At 39.1% G+C, this 17910-nt stretch overlaps 1 protein-coding gene and 1 pseudogene across 7 annotated transcripts in view; one reads left to right on the top strand and one right to left on the bottom strand.

Annotated features, from left to right (window-relative positions):
* Positions 1-17910, bottom strand: part of TRIM37 (tripartite motif containing 37) — a 223966-nt gene that overhangs the window by 145261 nt on the left and 60795 nt on the right. For all 7 annotated transcript variants that reach the window (XM_071210891.1, XM_058283891.1, XM_058283895.1 and 4 more), the window contains 3 exons: positions 10712-10836; positions 4783-4833; positions 3761-3842 (listed from right to left, as the gene is read on the bottom strand). In XM_071210891.1, the coding sequence (XP_071066992.1) occupies positions 3761-3842; positions 4783-4833; positions 10712-10836 (258 nt within the window). The remainder of the gene's footprint in view (positions 1-3760; positions 3843-4782; positions 4834-10711; positions 10837-17910) is intronic.
* LOC139437219 (cyclin-dependent kinase 16 pseudogene) lies at positions 6194-8930 on the top strand (annotated as a pseudogene).

The following is a 17910-nucleotide window of genomic DNA, read 5'->3' as shown; positions in this document are numbered from 1 at the left end:
TATATGTTACCACAAAAAAATTTTTTTAAAATGGCTTTAAGACTTTTAGGGACACGAACTTGGCCCAGTGGTTAGGGCGTCCGTCTACCAAGGTGGGGCCGCGGTTCAATACCCCGGACCTACCTCTCCCGTGTGGAGCTGGCCTACACGCAGTGCTGATGCGCCCAAGGAGTGCCATGCCACAGTGGGGTGTCCCCGGCGTAGTGGAGCCCCACGCGCAAGGAGTGTGCCCTGTAAGGAGAGCCGCCCAGTGCGAAAGAAAGTGCAGCCTGCCCAGGAATGGTGCCGCACACACAAAGAGACACACAGAGAGCTGACACAACAAGATGACGCAACAAAAAGAAACATAGATTCCTGTGCCGCTGACAACAACAGAAGCGGACAAAGAAGAACACGCAGAAAGTAGACACAGGAAGGGGAGAAAAATAAATAAATCTTTAAAAAAAAAAGACTTTTAAAAAGGCAGACCACACTGATTGCAACAATGACAGCATAACTTTCGTACCTCTCTAAATGCAAACATTAATTAAAAAAAAAAGCCCCCAAACAACATAACAAGAAAAACACACAATTTATGTCCACAATCCTTAAAATATAAGCACAAAGACTTACATAATATCTACCACAGAGTGTGAGAGATGAATGGGAAGCAAGAGGACATCTAGTGTTCCAGAGAACAGAACAGGAGAAACTTAAAGAACCAAGATATTCCCTGAAAAACATCATGAGGCAAATGTGAGGGAAAAAAGCTAAAACTGGGAAAAGCAATTCAACTTAATACAAGTTGACTATAAGGGGGCCTAATAAAAGAAGGTCTGAGAATCTAAGGCAATCTAGACACTATGAACTCTTGAAAAAAAAATTGCCAAGGGCTTCCAGGACAGGCACTCACACTGCAAGGAAAGTGGTAGGCACAAAATAAAAGATGAACAGCACAGAAACAATAGAGAGGAAGGAAAGAGAAGGTCTAGATCAAAATGGAGGATAATACTGAATCTAGGATATCTTACAGAAAGCAAGTAATCACATTTTTGGTTGCCATATACACTGAAGTTTTAAAAACAAAGATATTCTGAATACACCTCCTCATAAAGGTTTGAGAAAACTAATTTCATAGAAAATGAGCATCAAAAAAAGTATGAGTCATATGCAAACTACTCCAAATATCTGACTTTTTAAAAAAGCACAAATTTTACAAAAAGTTATTCTGAGAGAATAAAAAGCAAGATAACGTCCTAGCAAACAATGAAAATAGTCCAGAAAAGCATACCCACAGAATTAGATAAAATTTATTAACTTTTTATTTCGAAAACAACCTAAAAGATGCTATGCAAATATTATAAGACATGAAATAACACAAATCAGAATTAGAAAAGCTCAGAAAGCACATGATAGAACTAGAAAAGAATTAGGAAAAGATAAAGAAATATTGAACTAGAAAGAGAAGAACAAATAACGTAACAGACTATACCTTAAGAAGAGCAAACAAAGAAAAACTTTGAAAATCAAAAAGAAATACAGAGCTAAAATGATTGAGAGAAAATAGTAAATACTGAAGGTAAAGAAGATTCAAAATACAGATACACCAAGTCCCTCAGAAAGAAAATCAAAGAAGGGAACAAAACAAATACTAAAAATTATAATTCAGGAAAACTTCCAAATAAAAGTATCTGAAACTACATACTGACCCAGAATGACCAAAATATACTGTAAATTACAGTTATCAATTCCATATCGCAACTTTCCCCATCATGGTTTTACTAAATCAGGGATGAGCATAAGAAAGTAAATGGGAATTTGAGGGAAGTTTTGTGGAAGCTGCCAATAACAAACAAAGGCCAGCAGACAACACAGAGGTTTAGAAACTCAGAAATGTTAAAATACATATATAGTATTGTATAATACTTAACCCAAATTTTACAATAAGGTACTATAAACACCCCATAAAAGAAAAAGAAAAAATTCAGACTTCTTTGGTACAAAGGGAGGGTCAAAAAAATTTACGCAGATTTTTCAGATCGTGGGGGTGCCGTTATCTCTAATCCCCGTGATGTGGAAGAGATGACTGTATCAGACTTTACGAGAAAAAGATTATTTAGGCATCTAGACAAAATCAGCAATGACTTTTAAGGAAATAAAATTAATTTATCATCAGATTAAAGAAGATGGAGCAACATATTTAAGATACTAAACGAAAAAAAACATGAGCAAAATTGGCTTTTGAATATAAAGAGCATAAACTGCTTTCAACATGCAAGACTCAGTTTCCAGGAGTCCTTCTAGCAGAATCTACCAGAGAAAAAGCTTTGGATAACTAACTATGTAGAGACACAGACATACAGAGAGAGTGTTACAACCATAAAACAAATGGGGGGTGGCCAGTAGAGAGAGCATACGCAAAAAATGTTTAAACTGCTCTCAGTAATCATACTAATGGTAGAATTAGTGTTCCTATTCTAAGGTTGTTGTATATGTAAGGTGAAATGAAATAAATGAGTAATTATGAGGTATTCCAAATCTATAATTTCCTATGACTTTAAGACGTAGGATTCCTGGAGTGGATGAAGAGATACAGATGTAACATAGAAGACATTAAGAAGTAAACCCTATAGTCCTAAATTTAAATGAAAGAATGTCAGCACTAACTCATGCATTATTAAATACATACATACATATATACAGAGAGGTGCCCATCCTCTCTATATGTGCTGATCTCCTAGCTCTGTTTGCTGAAGAAACCTAGAAACAGTCACCAACCTGGTACCAATAAGCATTCCCAGTGCCCAGTGTAGTCTTACAATTTCCTACTAAAGGGAATAAGGACTCCTTGGACAAAATTGCTGATTCCATGTCTAGGGTAGGGAACGTATAAGATGAACCTGGAAAATCATGTCATAAAAGAGGGCAAGGAGGCTGACAAAAACTACTAAAATGACAGCAAAAGGACTCAGGAGCCAACTTGAAGAGATTCCTAGAGGCCATTAAAATACCGATAAATTCATGAGTTCTTAATGAAATATATATTTAGAACAAGTCATCTTCAGAGGACAAGAAGAAAAACTGGTGAATATATAGGAAAAATTTAAAAACCGTGCCTTTAGCTTCCCACTATTATGAACTGTAACCTTAGCTATCAAATAGTAGATGAAGAAAAGCATCTCTTTATAAAAGTATTTCAACTAATAATGGGAGGGAATGATAAAATGAGAATACCACAATTCTGCAACTCCCAATGAATTAAAGGATCTAGGCATTGAACAACAACAGCCACCAATATCACAATAAAGGATGCTAGATATCATGTGACAAAACTATCACGTGAACATAACTACAGCTTATATTCTTGCCACAGGAATTTTTTTTTTTTAATAATTTTTCTCTAGCAGGTACCAGAGATTGAACCCAAGACCTTATGCATGGGAAGCAGGTGCTCAACCACCTAGATACATCTGTTCCCCTTGCCATAGGAACTGAGTATGAGTTTCATCATGCCACCGGACCCAATTGCCAATATGAAACATATAGGATAAAGATTATACAGAAATATACCAGGAGGATGTAGTCAGCATTATTTGTTTTGGAAGACTTTCTGTATCCTTTTTTTTTTTTTTTTTAAAGATATTTTTAAAGTAATTTCAAATATTTCTTATAAGGGTATCTTTCCAGAACCCAAAAATAAAACACAGTGAAATGTCAGGTTCATATTGTTCTTATTTAACTCATTTTTCAGTAGATTTTATCAGAATGATGTAACACTTACTGGGTAAACTTTCAACCTCCAGCAAAGTCCTGAAACTTGAAGAGGCGGACTATAAACAGGATCCGCTCTCTGGCGCAACGTGCTAAAGAAAAAGAAACCAAACAAATCCCAAGATCAAAACTCCTGTGAAATGGACAAAGGAAAAAGCAAACTCCAACCACTTTACTTATGTTACGCAGTTGAAGCCTGGACAAGTAAATAAAGGTGACCGAACAAATCAAGATTCTACTGCGTAAGTTTAGATACACTTACATTGTGAAAGAAAAGTGAATTTAATACTAAGATATTGAGGAATACCTTTTAAGTTTCAGGAAACTGGGACATTAAAAGGAGATGGAAACTATAAATAAGTATCCTGAATTTAACTACTGCTTCAAAAAGCAGTCTCTCACTATTAAAAAAAAAAAGAATGTGCTTCTTCCTCACATCCTTGTACTAAAACCATCCTTTTTTAATATGGAAAAACAGGAGAACATGTGATAAACCTTAATACAGGTAGGGACAAATGCTCTAGAGAATAACTGTTAGAGTCACAAAATTATCCCATAAGAAAAACCAAATTAAATGGAGAATGGTATAAATTCTTGCATTTTGGCCTTATTTTGATAATTGTTATCACCTACTTAGAGTTTTTCTCCTCAAAGCAAGACCTTATAATCTTAGCTCCTGACTTTGAGCTGAGATCAATGGATCAAAGGGACGTCTTCCTTCACATTTTTTTCTGAGGTTGGAGTAGGAGAGCTCATCAAATTTCTGTCATGCCATCCCTCCCTAACCCCACCCTCACCTTAACAAAAGCCAACTGCTTCCTTTTTCCAAACAAGAGAAGCAATCAGTGCTAAAATTAAAATAAAATCCAAACAAATGACTTTTCTGTTTCTAGTAGGAAACTTATTTCTTCTAAAACTACTGAATTCAGGGACACTGCTCACTGGATCTCTACCACTACCCATGAATAATACACCTTCTTTGCTCTTCCTTATATATACATACAAAAACCAGTAGTTGTTAAAAACTCTTACCTGAAATTCTCTAATACAAAAGTAGCAGAATCATAAGATGGTACTAATTCACTAGAAAGAAGTAAAAAGTAAAATATTATTTAGCTTATTTAATTTAAAATTGTATTTAGTTAAAAAACAAATTTTTCAGTAATATCTTTAAAGCTTCTTAAATTTGGGAAACGGATGTGACACAACCAACTGGGCTCCCGTCTTCCATATAGGAGGTCTGGGTTTGATCTCCAGGGCCCCCTGGCGTGGGCAAGCTGGTCCACGCAGAGTGCCGGCCCACACAAGAATGCAAGCCGTGTGGGAACACCACCCCACACGGGAAAACTGCCCCACGCAGAGCGCCAGCCTATGCAGAGAGCTGGCGCAGCAAGATGACACAACAAGAGACAAACAGGAGAGAAAATAAGAAGACATAGCAGAAAGGTAGCTGAGGTGGTAGAAGAGAGCAATTGACTCTCTTCCACTACAGAAGGTCCCAGGATCCATTCCCGGAGCTGCCTAATGAGAATACAAGCAGACACAAAAGAACACACAGCGAATGGACACAGAGAGCAGACAATGGGGAACTGCGGGGGGATAAATAAAATAAAACTTTAAAAAAAAAAAAGCTTCTCAAATTAAGTCTCTAGGAAATGTTTTTAAATTCCCATTAAATGTAACATTAAAATCAAACAAATTCAACAAATATTTTATAACAGTTATTTAAAAAAAAAAAGGGAATATACTTTTAGCTATTAAGTTAGTACAAAGGTTTAAAAACTATTCACAGAAATAGGGAAAAGGGAGAAATTGGTTGTTAGGCTGGGAACCTGAAATATGAAACAGATATAAACAGGACTTAAAAAATGAAAGCAGCAAAGACAAAGCCATCACAATAAATACCAAAACTTCCTCCTTCAGACCAGATTATGGAGAATAGTGACAGACCCTAGACACTTTTGAAACGATTTACTGGCAAATAAGCCTAAACATTTCTATAGAATTAGAATCATTACATGAGGGGCAATCAGGATGGACAAGAACATAAATATTTTCTAGGCAAGGCATGATTACCACAAGCAACATTAGTTCCATCCAATCTTTTCACACAGGAGACTTGAATCACAGTAAATGGAGTAAGGGATAATCCATTTTATTAGTAAATATCCTTAGACCATGTGGACAGATAGTGGTACTGGCATTAGAACACTTCAAAAGTATTTTATTCCACTTAATGCAGGGAAAAAGACACTATCATGCAGTGTTTTAACAGCATTACAAATTTACCAAACTAAAAACTGCAAGCCATTTCACTATATTTTCAGAAATATTTGCTAAAATTCCATTCACAGAAAATGTATTATTACCAAAATAAGAAATAAAATACATCAATAGCATCTACTGACATCATCATATTACCTAAAGAAATTAGTGATTTACCATGGGAAAATATGGTATTGATATAAAATATATTATTCTTTATATTATGGTAAGTGGGGGTAACTAAATAGGTCTTATCTTTTTCACAAAAAGTAGGTATAGTTTGCCCTGTAATTAGCAACCGTGTAGCAACAATCTAAATTAACTATGCTAAACTTCCTACTATATTCTTAGTTAGTTGTTACCTTTTCTTAGAAGACTCACATACCTAATCCACTGACCCTTTTGCCTGATTACTCCTTACTGTTTCTTCTTCAGATGCGAGATTAGAAGTCACATCCCCTTAAAGGTCTGCCCTTACTACGCACTCTCCCGCAGTCAATATGCACAAACCCCAATTAGCAACACCAAAAACAATTAGTATCTGGGAAACCATCCTGGAACCATTAACTTAAATCAAAACTGTAAGTCTCTCCAGTAAAGTGTTCAAATTTGATCAAGTCATGGCATATTTCTGGCTATGACTTCATACAAGTATATCATACAAGTATAGATTGGTCTTTCCACCATGTTCCTAATACTCTTTTCTAATGTCTAAAAACCAATCAATCCACAGTTGCATGTTGACTTTTATTCTCTGTTTATCCCATTTATATCCTTAACATTTCCCTTATTGTTTTGTTTTAAGCCCGAAATTATCACTATCAGATTTCATCAGCCATTAAGAGTCAAAACAGTTCAACACAACACACACAAAAAAGCTAGAGAGGCTGCACTTGACTCAGAATGAGTATAAATCTAATGGGTTGAAGAGTATAGGTTAAAAGGCTTATGCAACAAGAGAAAACATTAGGTCTGTTCTAGCTTTCATATACTGAGAAACATGATCATATTTAGAGCAAAAAAAAACCAGAGCTATTGATTCTAGAGTACTATGACCTAATCCTACAAATGTATATTTCTTTAGGGATAATTTTTCAGACACAAATAACATCGTAACAAATTAATGCTATGGGAGGCATTCAACAAGATGCAAGTATTTCTCCTAGCACAGGTCATGAGCTACACATGTGTAGACAAGATAATGATGCCCCCAAGCCAAGAGGCCTAGACTACAGAGTGATGGTGGTAGAGGCAGTGATCCTGGAGAGGCCCCCTCCAAGTGCCACCCCTGGGGAACCTCTCTCTAGACAGAGCCCACTCAAATTGTACACAAGGACTTGAAAATGGGTCTGATGAGGAGAGTGACCAAGTTTCAGTCACATCCTCATGCAGCCACAAGTGTGTGCATGCATAAACATCTGCTCCACAAGTTCTCCACAGAGGACATAACAAGTACCTATTGCCACCAGCTAACATCCAGCTGCATGAGGACAATCTCAAGAAACTGATCCTCAATAGCACTCCTCTTTGACAAGTCTCTCAGCCTCCCCCTTCCCTGTGTTAGCCTGTTCAAGACTGGCTTTGGGAAACTGGACACCTATGTCAAGCTGGATAAGCTGCAGGGAGGACATCTATGCCACAGTCTACAAAGGCAAAATCAAGCTAACAGACAACCTTGAGGCACTTAAGGAGATCAAACTGGCACACAAAGTGGGGGCCCTATGAACAGACATCCAGGAAGTGTCCCTGCTCAAGGACATCAAAATCATCACCCTACACATTATCCACACAGAGATGTCCCTCACCTTTGTCTTTGAGTCCCTGGACAAGGACTGAAGCAGTACTAGATGACTGGGAACATCAGTATGTATAATGTTAAACTGTTCCTGTTCTAGCAGCTCCACGGCCTGTCCTACCAATGGAAGGAGCTACACTGAAACCTCAAGCTGGCTGACTTTGCCCTTGCCCAGACCAAGTCAATCCCAGCAAAGGCATACTCCAACGAGGTGGTGACACTGAGGAATCCCCACCCCCATCCCTACCCTCCACCCCCAACATTCTGATGGGATAACAGACTATATGACACAGATTGACATGTGGGACATGGGCTGCATCTTCTATGAGATGGCCAATGGCCCACCCCTCTTCTCAAGCTGCCCAATGCAGGAACAGCTACACTTCACCTCTATATCTTGGGGACCCCAACTAAGGAGAGATGGCCAGGTATCCTGTCCAGGAAAGAGTTCAAGACGTACAACTACCTGAAGAACCAAGTCAGGGGAAGCGGACGTGGCTCAATTGACGGAGCATCTGCCTACCATATGGAGGGTCCAGGGTTCGATACCCAGGGCCTCCTGATCCATGTGGTGAGCTGGCCTATGCACAGTGCTGCCGTGCGCAAGGAGTACTGTGCCACGTAGGGGTGCCCTACACAGGTGTGTCCCATATGCAAGGAATGCGCCCTGCAAGGAGAGCCACCCTGCATGAAAAAAGCGCAGCCTGCCCAGGAGTGGCACCACACACACGGAGAGCTGACACGGCAAGATGACGCAACAAAAGAGACACAGTTTCCCCAGTGCCACGTGGCAATGCAAGCAGATGCAGAAGAACACACAGCAAATGCACACAGAGTAGACAACGGGGCGGGGGGGAGAGAAAGAAAAATAAAAATAAATCTTAAAAAAAAAAAAAAGAACCAAGCAAAGACTCCTTTGAGCCATGTACCCTGATTTGACAGTGACAGAACTGACCTCCTCATGAACCTGCTGTATTCTGAGGACCACAGTTTTCTGCAGAGGGCGCACACCATGAAACATCTGTTCCTCAGTCTGAGTGAATAGATCCACGAACTTCCTGACACTACTTCCATATTTGTTCTAAAGAAGATCCAACTAAAAAAGGAGGCCAGCCTTTGATCTTTGTTGATGCTTTACTCAGAGAGGCCAGCTTTTCACATTGTAGACAAAGAGCTCTAGGCTGAGTTTAAAGGCACAGTTTAGGGGCTACCAAGCAGCAGATGGAGGGATGCCAGAGCTTTCACAGGGCAGCCCCTGACTATATCTGCCCATTTGCTGCCTGCCTACCTGCCTGACATGCTCTCCTGTCCACATGTTCCCTGCTGCCATACTGAACATCCAAGCATTGGCCTGTCTGCCGGGTGCTAATAAACTCTTATCATCGCTCCTTAAAAAGAAAAAGGTCTCATAGAAACATTAGTCATTACAGTCAAAATGTAGAAACAACCCAAGTGTCCATCAACAGATGAAAAAATAAACAAAATGTGGTATACACATACAATGCAGAATTACTCAGCTGGAAAAAGGAATGAAGTCGGTATTATATATGCTACATCTATGAACCTTGAAAACATGCTAAAAGAAATAAGACAGGCACATAAGGACAAATACTATATTGCATTCGATAAGATTAAATATCTAGAATACATAAATTTATAGAGACAGAAAGTAAACTGGGGATTAAAAGGGGCTGGGGTAAGGAAGAATGGGTAGTTAATACTTAATGAGGGAAGTGGACATGGCTCAACTGACAGAGCGTCCGCCTACCACATGGGAGGTCCAGGGTTCAAACCCAGGGCCTCCTGACCCATGTGGTGAGGTGGCCCATGCGCAGTGCTGATACATGCAAGGAGCGCCGTGCCATGCAGGGGTATTCCCCACATGCAAGGAGTGCATCCCGCAGGGAGAGCGCCCCGTGAGAGAAAAGCGCAGCCCACCCAGGAGTGATGCAGCAAGATGCAGTAAGATGATGCAATAAAAAAGACGCAGTTTCCCCGTGCCACTGGATAATGCAAGCAGATGCAGAAGAACACAAAGTGAATGGACACAGAGCAGACAACTGGAGGGGAGGGAGGGAGAGAAATAAAATAAATCTTAAAAAAAAAAAAAATTAAATGAGTCAGAGTTTCTGTTTTGGGTGATGAAAAAGTTTTGGTAATGGATGATGGTCATGGTAGCACAACACTGTAAATGTAATTAATGCCACTGAATGGTATACGTAAAAATTGTTAAAATGGCAAATTTTAAGTTATATGCCTGTATTAAACCACAAGTTAAAAAAAAAACACAAAGAAATGGAGTACAAACCCAAAAGATTTAAAAACAGGTAAGCAAACAAATACACGTACATGCATGTTCATAGCAACACTATTCACAATAGCAAAAAATGTAGAAATAGCCCAAATAGAATATTCGGCCATAAAAAGGAATGAAGTATTGATACACGCTACAATGTAGATGAAACTCAAAAACATTATGTTATGTGAAAGAAACCACACAGGGAAGGTCTCATATTATATGACTGCATTTAGCTGAAATACCCAGATCCAGAATAGGTAAATTCAGGGAGAGAACACAGACTGGTGGTAGCTAGGGGATAGGAGGAGAAGGGAATGGGTTATTTATGGGTTAAGGCATTCTTTTGGGGGTGATGAAAAATTTCTAAAACGAGAGGTGGTAGGTGCACAATATTGTGAATATACTAAATGTCACTGAATTTTCACTTTAAAATGGTTAATTTTATGTTATCTGAATCTGGGCTCAATAAATTTTTTAAAAAGAGGAATTAAAATAGTGTATTCTTTTGAAACAAGTATATACATAAAATAAAATAAATATATACATAAAATAAAATAAAACATAAAATTCAAATGTAAATGAAGTTTAAAAAACTGTCATACCTGGTAAAGTCTGGTGGTACAGGAGTGGTAACAAAGGATGCCATGGGCTTTCGATGAACTTGCTGAAACATCATAAGTATCTCTGAGCTCTTAGATATCAATTCACTCTTACTACAAGACCGCAACTGTGTGAGGAGAAACATTATCTGAATAAACAAAATTACTATACATTTTAACGCTAATTCTTTCTTATAAAAAGGAAAACAAGAATTATTCTGCTTATGTAACTGGAAAAATGAGAAAGAAAAATAAAATAACTCAAAGTGAGTTTAAGAGTTAAGACTATAAAAATTCTGTATTTAATTCTAATTTGAATGAAATTAAAATTCATTCCATTTCATTAAATTCACTAAATAAGTGTACTTGGTTTTACTGCATTCTTCTCTTCCTCACATAGGATGTCGATTTTAAGCAGTTACAAATACACATTCAAACAGAGTGGAGTTATTATGTATATTAATGAATAAAGCTGTACAGGTTGAAGGTGACCATTTCTCAAATTGCATTCCAAGGAAATGAGAAATGTCAAGATTTGATGGGGAAAAAAAAGCAAAAAACATCAATTGAGAACATTACTTTAAAATTTACGTCAAAGGTGGGAAGCCGACTTGGCCCAGTGGTTAGGGCGTCCGTCTACCACATGGGAGGTCCGCGATTCAAACCCCGGGCCTCCCTGACCCGTGTGCAGCTGGCCCATGTGCAGTGCTGACGTGCGCAAGGAGTGCTCTGCCACAGAGGGGTGTCCCCTGTGTAGGGGAGCCCCACACGCGCGGAGTGCGCCCCATAAGGAGAGCTGCCCAGCGCAAAAGAAAGTGCAGCCTCCCCAGGAATGGTGCCGCAGACACGGGGAGCTGACACAACAAGATGACTCAACAAAAAGAGACACAGATTCCCAAGCTGCTGACAACAACAGAAGCGGACAAAGAAACAAGACACAGCAAACAGACACACAGAACAGACAACCGGGGTGGGAGGGAGGAGAAATAAATAAATCTTTAAAAAAAGTTACGTCAAAGGTAAAAAGCAAGAAATCCAACTTTAGTAAAATAAAATGGGAGTTAAAAGACTACTGATTTTGTGTTCAAGAGAACTGGTTTGAATTCCTAATTCTGCTATTCACTAATTACATGACTGAGTGAAAATCTGTGTGGTCTGTTTATGTGGAAAACTAGAATAATATCTACCACCACTTGTTCCACTGGGTTTGTTGTAAGAATCATGAGTTAATACAGAAAAAAGAACTTTGTAAACTCTAAAATGTCAAATGGATGAGTGGAAATAAATAAATCTAGAGTCTTTACTGATTTTTAACTCTCAAATCCACTATAACTGGGTTTATATTGTTACCATCACAGTTGCTTACCTTACCAAAAATAATGATATATGATCAGTATCATATGAATATACCACTTATCAAAGTTTATAGCTTTCGTTTCCTAAGAATAAACACATACTGGGATTGGGCTACCAGATCAAACAATATATTGGCAATAAATAATATGGAGGGAAAAACAAGTAGCTGAATATTATGTCATTCATATTACTGTTAGACCTTCCCCAGAACATTAATGTTTTTTGAATAACTGACTTAAAATGATCTAACATTTTTTTAGTATCATCTTTTAATATATGTTACAGTTAAAAACCACAGGATAAATGTATCAAGTTTATTTTTCATTAAAACTGTATTGAATATTTAACTATGGAATACATTTCTGAACAATTCCTCCCTCTTTCCTAAAAAGTTAACTCATTGAATTTCAGTTTATCATCACCGTATTTCAAATCTACAAAATATCTTATCAATTTCTAAGATCACAGCTGATTCTAATCTCACATGATCCCTCTGAATAACCCTTCCTATTAAAATATATTCTGAAGTAACCAACAACTTGCAGTCTTTAAATGTCTGAAAATGTACTTTGGGTACAATCTTACATGATTTCACTGAACATAAAATTCTACATTGACTATTTTTATTTATCTTTCTTAAGATATTTTTCTATGATCTTCTGGCCTCCATTATTGATGATGAGAAGAATTTTATCACTCCTGTACTGTTTTCCTATAGGTAATCTGCTTTACCTGCTGGAAAGATATAAGGTTTTTCTCTATTCTAATGGTCTGCAGTTTTCCTACAATGTGCCAATTGTAGATTTATCTTTGGAGCCTACATTCAATGTGAATGATGTATCATACATCAATTGTTTAAATCCCTGAGATTGCTGCTTTAAATAATACTCCTTTATCATACCTTCCATTCTCTTCTGAAATACATATATACATATATATATCCTCATCTATCTTCAACATCACTAAAGTGCTCTCTCATATTATTTCTCTCTATGTTGAGCTGGGTTTTTTTTCCTTTAGACTTCAAGTGTTTTAAAATTTGGTTTTTGACCTACGTTAAGAGTTTTTTGGTTAATAATTGCCTTCCCCACCCCCCACCCCCTTTTCTCTTTGGTTACTATCCCTGCTCCTAAAACCATTAATGTTGCTTGAACATGCCCCTACCCCCATCCCTGCCAGGGACCACTACAGAACCAGGCAAGATGAAAGTGTTAATGGCTCTTGCTTTACAATATCTGAAATAAAGCAGATACAATCAACAAACTAAAAAAGCAAATTAATTCCATTCCTTTGCGTTTGTCATTCTATTTCCAGAGAGATACATATTCCTAGCAAAAATAAAGGCCCAAGAGAGCAGATGGGGCTCAAGAAGTTGGGCACCCACCTCCCAAAAGGGAAATCCAAGTTCAGTTCCTGGTGCCTCCTAAAGAAGACAAGCAGATGCAACAAGCTAACGCAGCAGGGAAGTGGACTTAGTCCATTGGATAGGGTGTCCACCTACCACATGGGAGGTCCGTGGTTCAAACCCCGGGCCTCCTTCACCCGTGTGGAGCTGGCCCATGAGAGGTGCTGATGGCACAAGGAGGGCCCTGCTATGCAGGGGTGTCCCCCGCGTAGGGGACCTCACGCACAAGGAGTGCGCCCTGTAAGGAGAGCCGCCCAGCACGAAAGAAAGTGCAGCCTGCCCAAGAATGGCACCGCACACACAAAGAGCTGACACAACAAGATGACGCAACAAGAAAGAAACAAAAGATTCCCAGTGCTGCTGATAAGGATAGAAGCGGTCACAGAAGAACACAGTGAATGGACACAGACAGCAGACAATGGGGGATTGGGGGGGAGGGGGAGAGAAATAAATAAAAAATAAATCTTTAAAAAAAAAATCTAACGCAGCAAACAGCAAGATGTGGCTCAAGCAGTTGGGCACCCACCTCCCACATGGGAAGTCCTAGATTCAATTCCTGGTACCTCCTGAAAAAGACAAACAGACACAGCAAGCAGACACACTGAGAAGACAAGGAGCAGATAACAAGCAGACAGAAGAGGGATCTCTTATCTGGGAGGAGGGATGGATGGATAAATAAATAAATATTCAAGTTTGTTTTTTCTTTAGATAATGTGAAACAAAGAATTAATAATCTATTTGTGAGATGTGTTTTTGGTTTTGCCTTTTTACACTTTCTGTTGTTGCTATGTGTCTGGAATACAGGGTTTGGTGAAGTGTCAACCCACTGTACCATCTTGACTTTGTCAAGGTAATAAAAATAAGCAGATAAATAGAACCAACAACTATAGGAAAAAAACTTGCACAAATTTCTAGTAAAAAACTTTTCCAAAGGCATGTAGAAAATAATGTAAGAAAAACTGTTTTGGTTCTGAAACTCTTAATGTTTGAATTGACCTAAGTACTTTCCATATGTGGGGGATGAGGGAAATCGTGCGTACAATTTAAAATAGAGAGAAACTTCCAGATAAAGACAGAAATTTATATTTCCTTCTGTGTGAAACTGCACCAAACTAAAAGAATTTTTTAACAAGGAATTTAGGAAAGCAGATGTGACTCAAGCAATAGAGCTTCCGTCTACCATATGGGAGGACCTGGGTTCAATCCCTGGGGCCTCCTGGTGAAAAAGAGAAAGCGTGCCTACACAGCAAGCCAGTGCCCACGTGAGTACCCACACAGTGAGCCAGTGCCCACACAAGTACCGATGCAAGTGCCCATGTGGTGAGCCTGTGCCCCATGCAAGTGAGTCATACCACAAGATCATGACACATCAAAAGAGAAACAAGGGAGATGGACTTGGCCCGGTGGTTAGGGCGTCCGTCTACCACATGGGAGGTCTGTGGTTCAAACCCCGGGCCTCCTTGGCCCGTGTGGAGCTAGGCCATGTGCAGTGCTGATGCGCGCAAGGAGTGCCCTGCCACGCAGGGGCGTCCCCCGCATAGGGGAGCCCCACGCGCAGGGAATGCGCCTGTAGGGAGAGCCGCCCAGCGCGAAGGACAGTTGCAGCCTGTCCAGGAATGGTGCCACCCACACTTCCCGCGCCTCTGACGACAACAGAAGCAGACAAAGAAACAAGATGCAGCAAACAGACACAGAGAACAGACAACAGGGGAAGGGGGTGGATTAAATAAATAAATAAATCTTTAAAAAAAAAAAGAGAGAAACAAGGGGAGAGTCAAGGTGAAATGCAGCAGAAACCAGGAACTGAGGTGACACAGTTAACAAGGAACCTCTCTCCCCATCAGAGGTTTCCGGGATCAAATCCTGGTGAATCCTAGAGGAGAGAAAATGGTAAGAGAAGGCAACACAAACAGCAAAAAGAGCAGGGCGGAAAGAGGGGAAAGGGGGGAATAAATAATCTATTAAAAAAATAAGGAATTTAATCCCACAAGGATTAAAACAAATAGGAAAGGGATAATCACGAAATTTTGAAAACTAAAAAACCAATGAACAAATGGGATTGCTGAATTCTTATTTCAGAAAAGGATTAACACAGACAAGTAACCCAATTTACAATGCAGAAAACTCAAAAGGGTTAGGAACAGGCAGTCCTGGATACTTCTGGAAATGAGAACAAAGATGAGATAAAACAAACAAACAAAAGCAGGAGGACTGATAGACTATTTAAAAGCAGATAGAGGGGAGCATTTGTGGCTCAAGCAGTTGAGCGTCTGCTTCCCACATGGGAGGTCATGGATTCTATCTCCAACCGGTGCCTCTTAAAAACAAAAAAAATAAACAAACAAATGAGAAAACCAACTTAGGGGAGCTGATGTGGCTCAGTGGTTAAGCGTTGGTTTTCTACATATGAGGTCCTGGACTCAATACCTAGCCCTGGTACCTCAAAGCAAATTTTAAAAAAGCACATAGATATATTTCCACCATCACCCAATAAAAGAAGAGGGAGTGGATTTACCTTCTGACCTGAAATACCCAAAAAACAAAACCAGACAAAATATATGAAACAATGGTTTTCTAGACAATGGAAAGAAGGGCAGTGATGCCTGAAAAGAGAAAACAAAGATAGCCTGAGATTACTACCTTGAGAGTTCTCAGGCTACCATACAGGAAGGGGAAATCAAGATGGAATCCAGCAGATTCCTTAAGTATGATGATATGGAGCTGAGAGTCCATGGAGGCCAAGGCAGTTAAGAGTTTGCAGAAGAGAGTACCAACATAAGAAGGCTGCAAAGTGGAAACAGTTTTGGATCTGCAGAGGGTCCCCCATCAAGTATCCAGCAGAGTATTAATCAGCACTTGTGTGTGAACAAACTACCCAAGGCTGGGGGCAAAAAAAAACACCGGAAGTGATCTATCCCCAATACTCATAGAAGGCAAGAAGTAGTGCCAATTTCCCTCCTCCAGAATGTATAACCTCATAATCATGGGGGATTGGGTACAATATGCAGAAGAATCTTGCCTCAACAGTACGGAAAATAACCACTAGACAGAGCACTGCTCTGGACCTACCTAACAAATCACAAAAGCAAGACCTAAAATCATCAAACTGTTTCCAAGTAACTTAACTGCATCACAGAGGAATGATATAGAATATTTAAAATGCAAAAATATCCAGCACCAAACAAGGTAAAATTTACAATGTCTAATACTTAATATAAAATTACTAGGCATGCAGGTGGCAGACTTGGCCCAGTGGTTAGGGCATCCATCTACCACATGGGAGGCCCACGGTTCAAACCCCGGGCCTCCTTCACCTGTGAGGAGCTGGCCCATGCGCGGTGCTGATGCACGCAAGGAGTGTCCTGCCACGCAGGGGTAGGGGAGCCCCATGCGCAACGAGTGCGCTCGTAAGGAGAGCCGCCCAGAGCGAAAGAAAGTGCAGCCTGCCCAAGAATGGTGGAGGGCTGACACAACAAGATGACGCAACAAAAAGAAACCAGATTCCCGTGCCACTGACAACAACAGAAGCGGACAAAGAAGACGCAGCAAATAGACACAGAGAACAGACAACTGGGATGGGGGTGGGGGGAGAAGAAAAAATAAATAAATCTTTTAAAAAAAAATTATTAGACATGCAAAGACACATTAAAACACAACATATAATGAACATATTAATCAAGTCATCAAAACTGACCCAGAACAAACATAGATAATGGAATTAACAGAGAAAATCATTAGCACTTATAGTAACTATATTCCATATGTTCAAAACGTTAAGTAGTTAAAGACATGGACAATATTAAAAAAAAAATCAAATATATACTGAACATAATGTCTAAGAGGAAAATTTCACTCACTGGATAGGTTGAAGAAATTATTAATGGCAGAAAATTTTTGAAATTTGAAATAAACATCAAACCTCAAAAACCAATAAGATGATTAATGAAAAAAGTAAAAATAAATGAATTTTTTGAAAACTAGTAACATGAAGAAGACAATAGTATCAAACTACATAAATAAATGGAAATCCAATAGCAGTCAAAGTGGGTATCATTATTTTCCTGATCTTTAAGGAAGAAGTTTTCAATCTTTTCAACACTGAGCATGATGTTCATTCCAAGTTTGCTGAGTTTTTCAGTAACGAAAGTACTGGATATTTTCAAATCCTTCTTCTGCATCACTTAAGATCATCATGTCAATATGTCATCATATGATTCCATTTATATGAAATATTCTTAATAGATAAGTCTATAGACACAGAAAGCACGTTGGTGGTACCCACAGGTTGGGAGTGGAGGTAGGGGTGGGGGTGGAATCTTTTTTTAAAAGATTTATTTATTCTCCAACACCTGCCCACCTCCCACTCCCCCATTGTCTGATCTCTGTGTTCATTTGCTGTGTGTTCTTCTGTGGCTGCTTGTATTCTCATTAGTTGGCTCCA

The sequence above is a fragment of the Dasypus novemcinctus genome, chromosome 21 (assembly GCF_030445035.2).
Source record: "Dasypus novemcinctus isolate mDasNov1 chromosome 21, mDasNov1.1.hap2, whole genome shotgun sequence".
NCBI lineage: Eukaryota > Metazoa > Chordata > Mammalia > Cingulata > Dasypodidae > Dasypus > Dasypus novemcinctus.
Note: the sequence above shows the minus strand (reverse complement) of the source record. Positions and strands in the feature narration are given on the sequence as shown.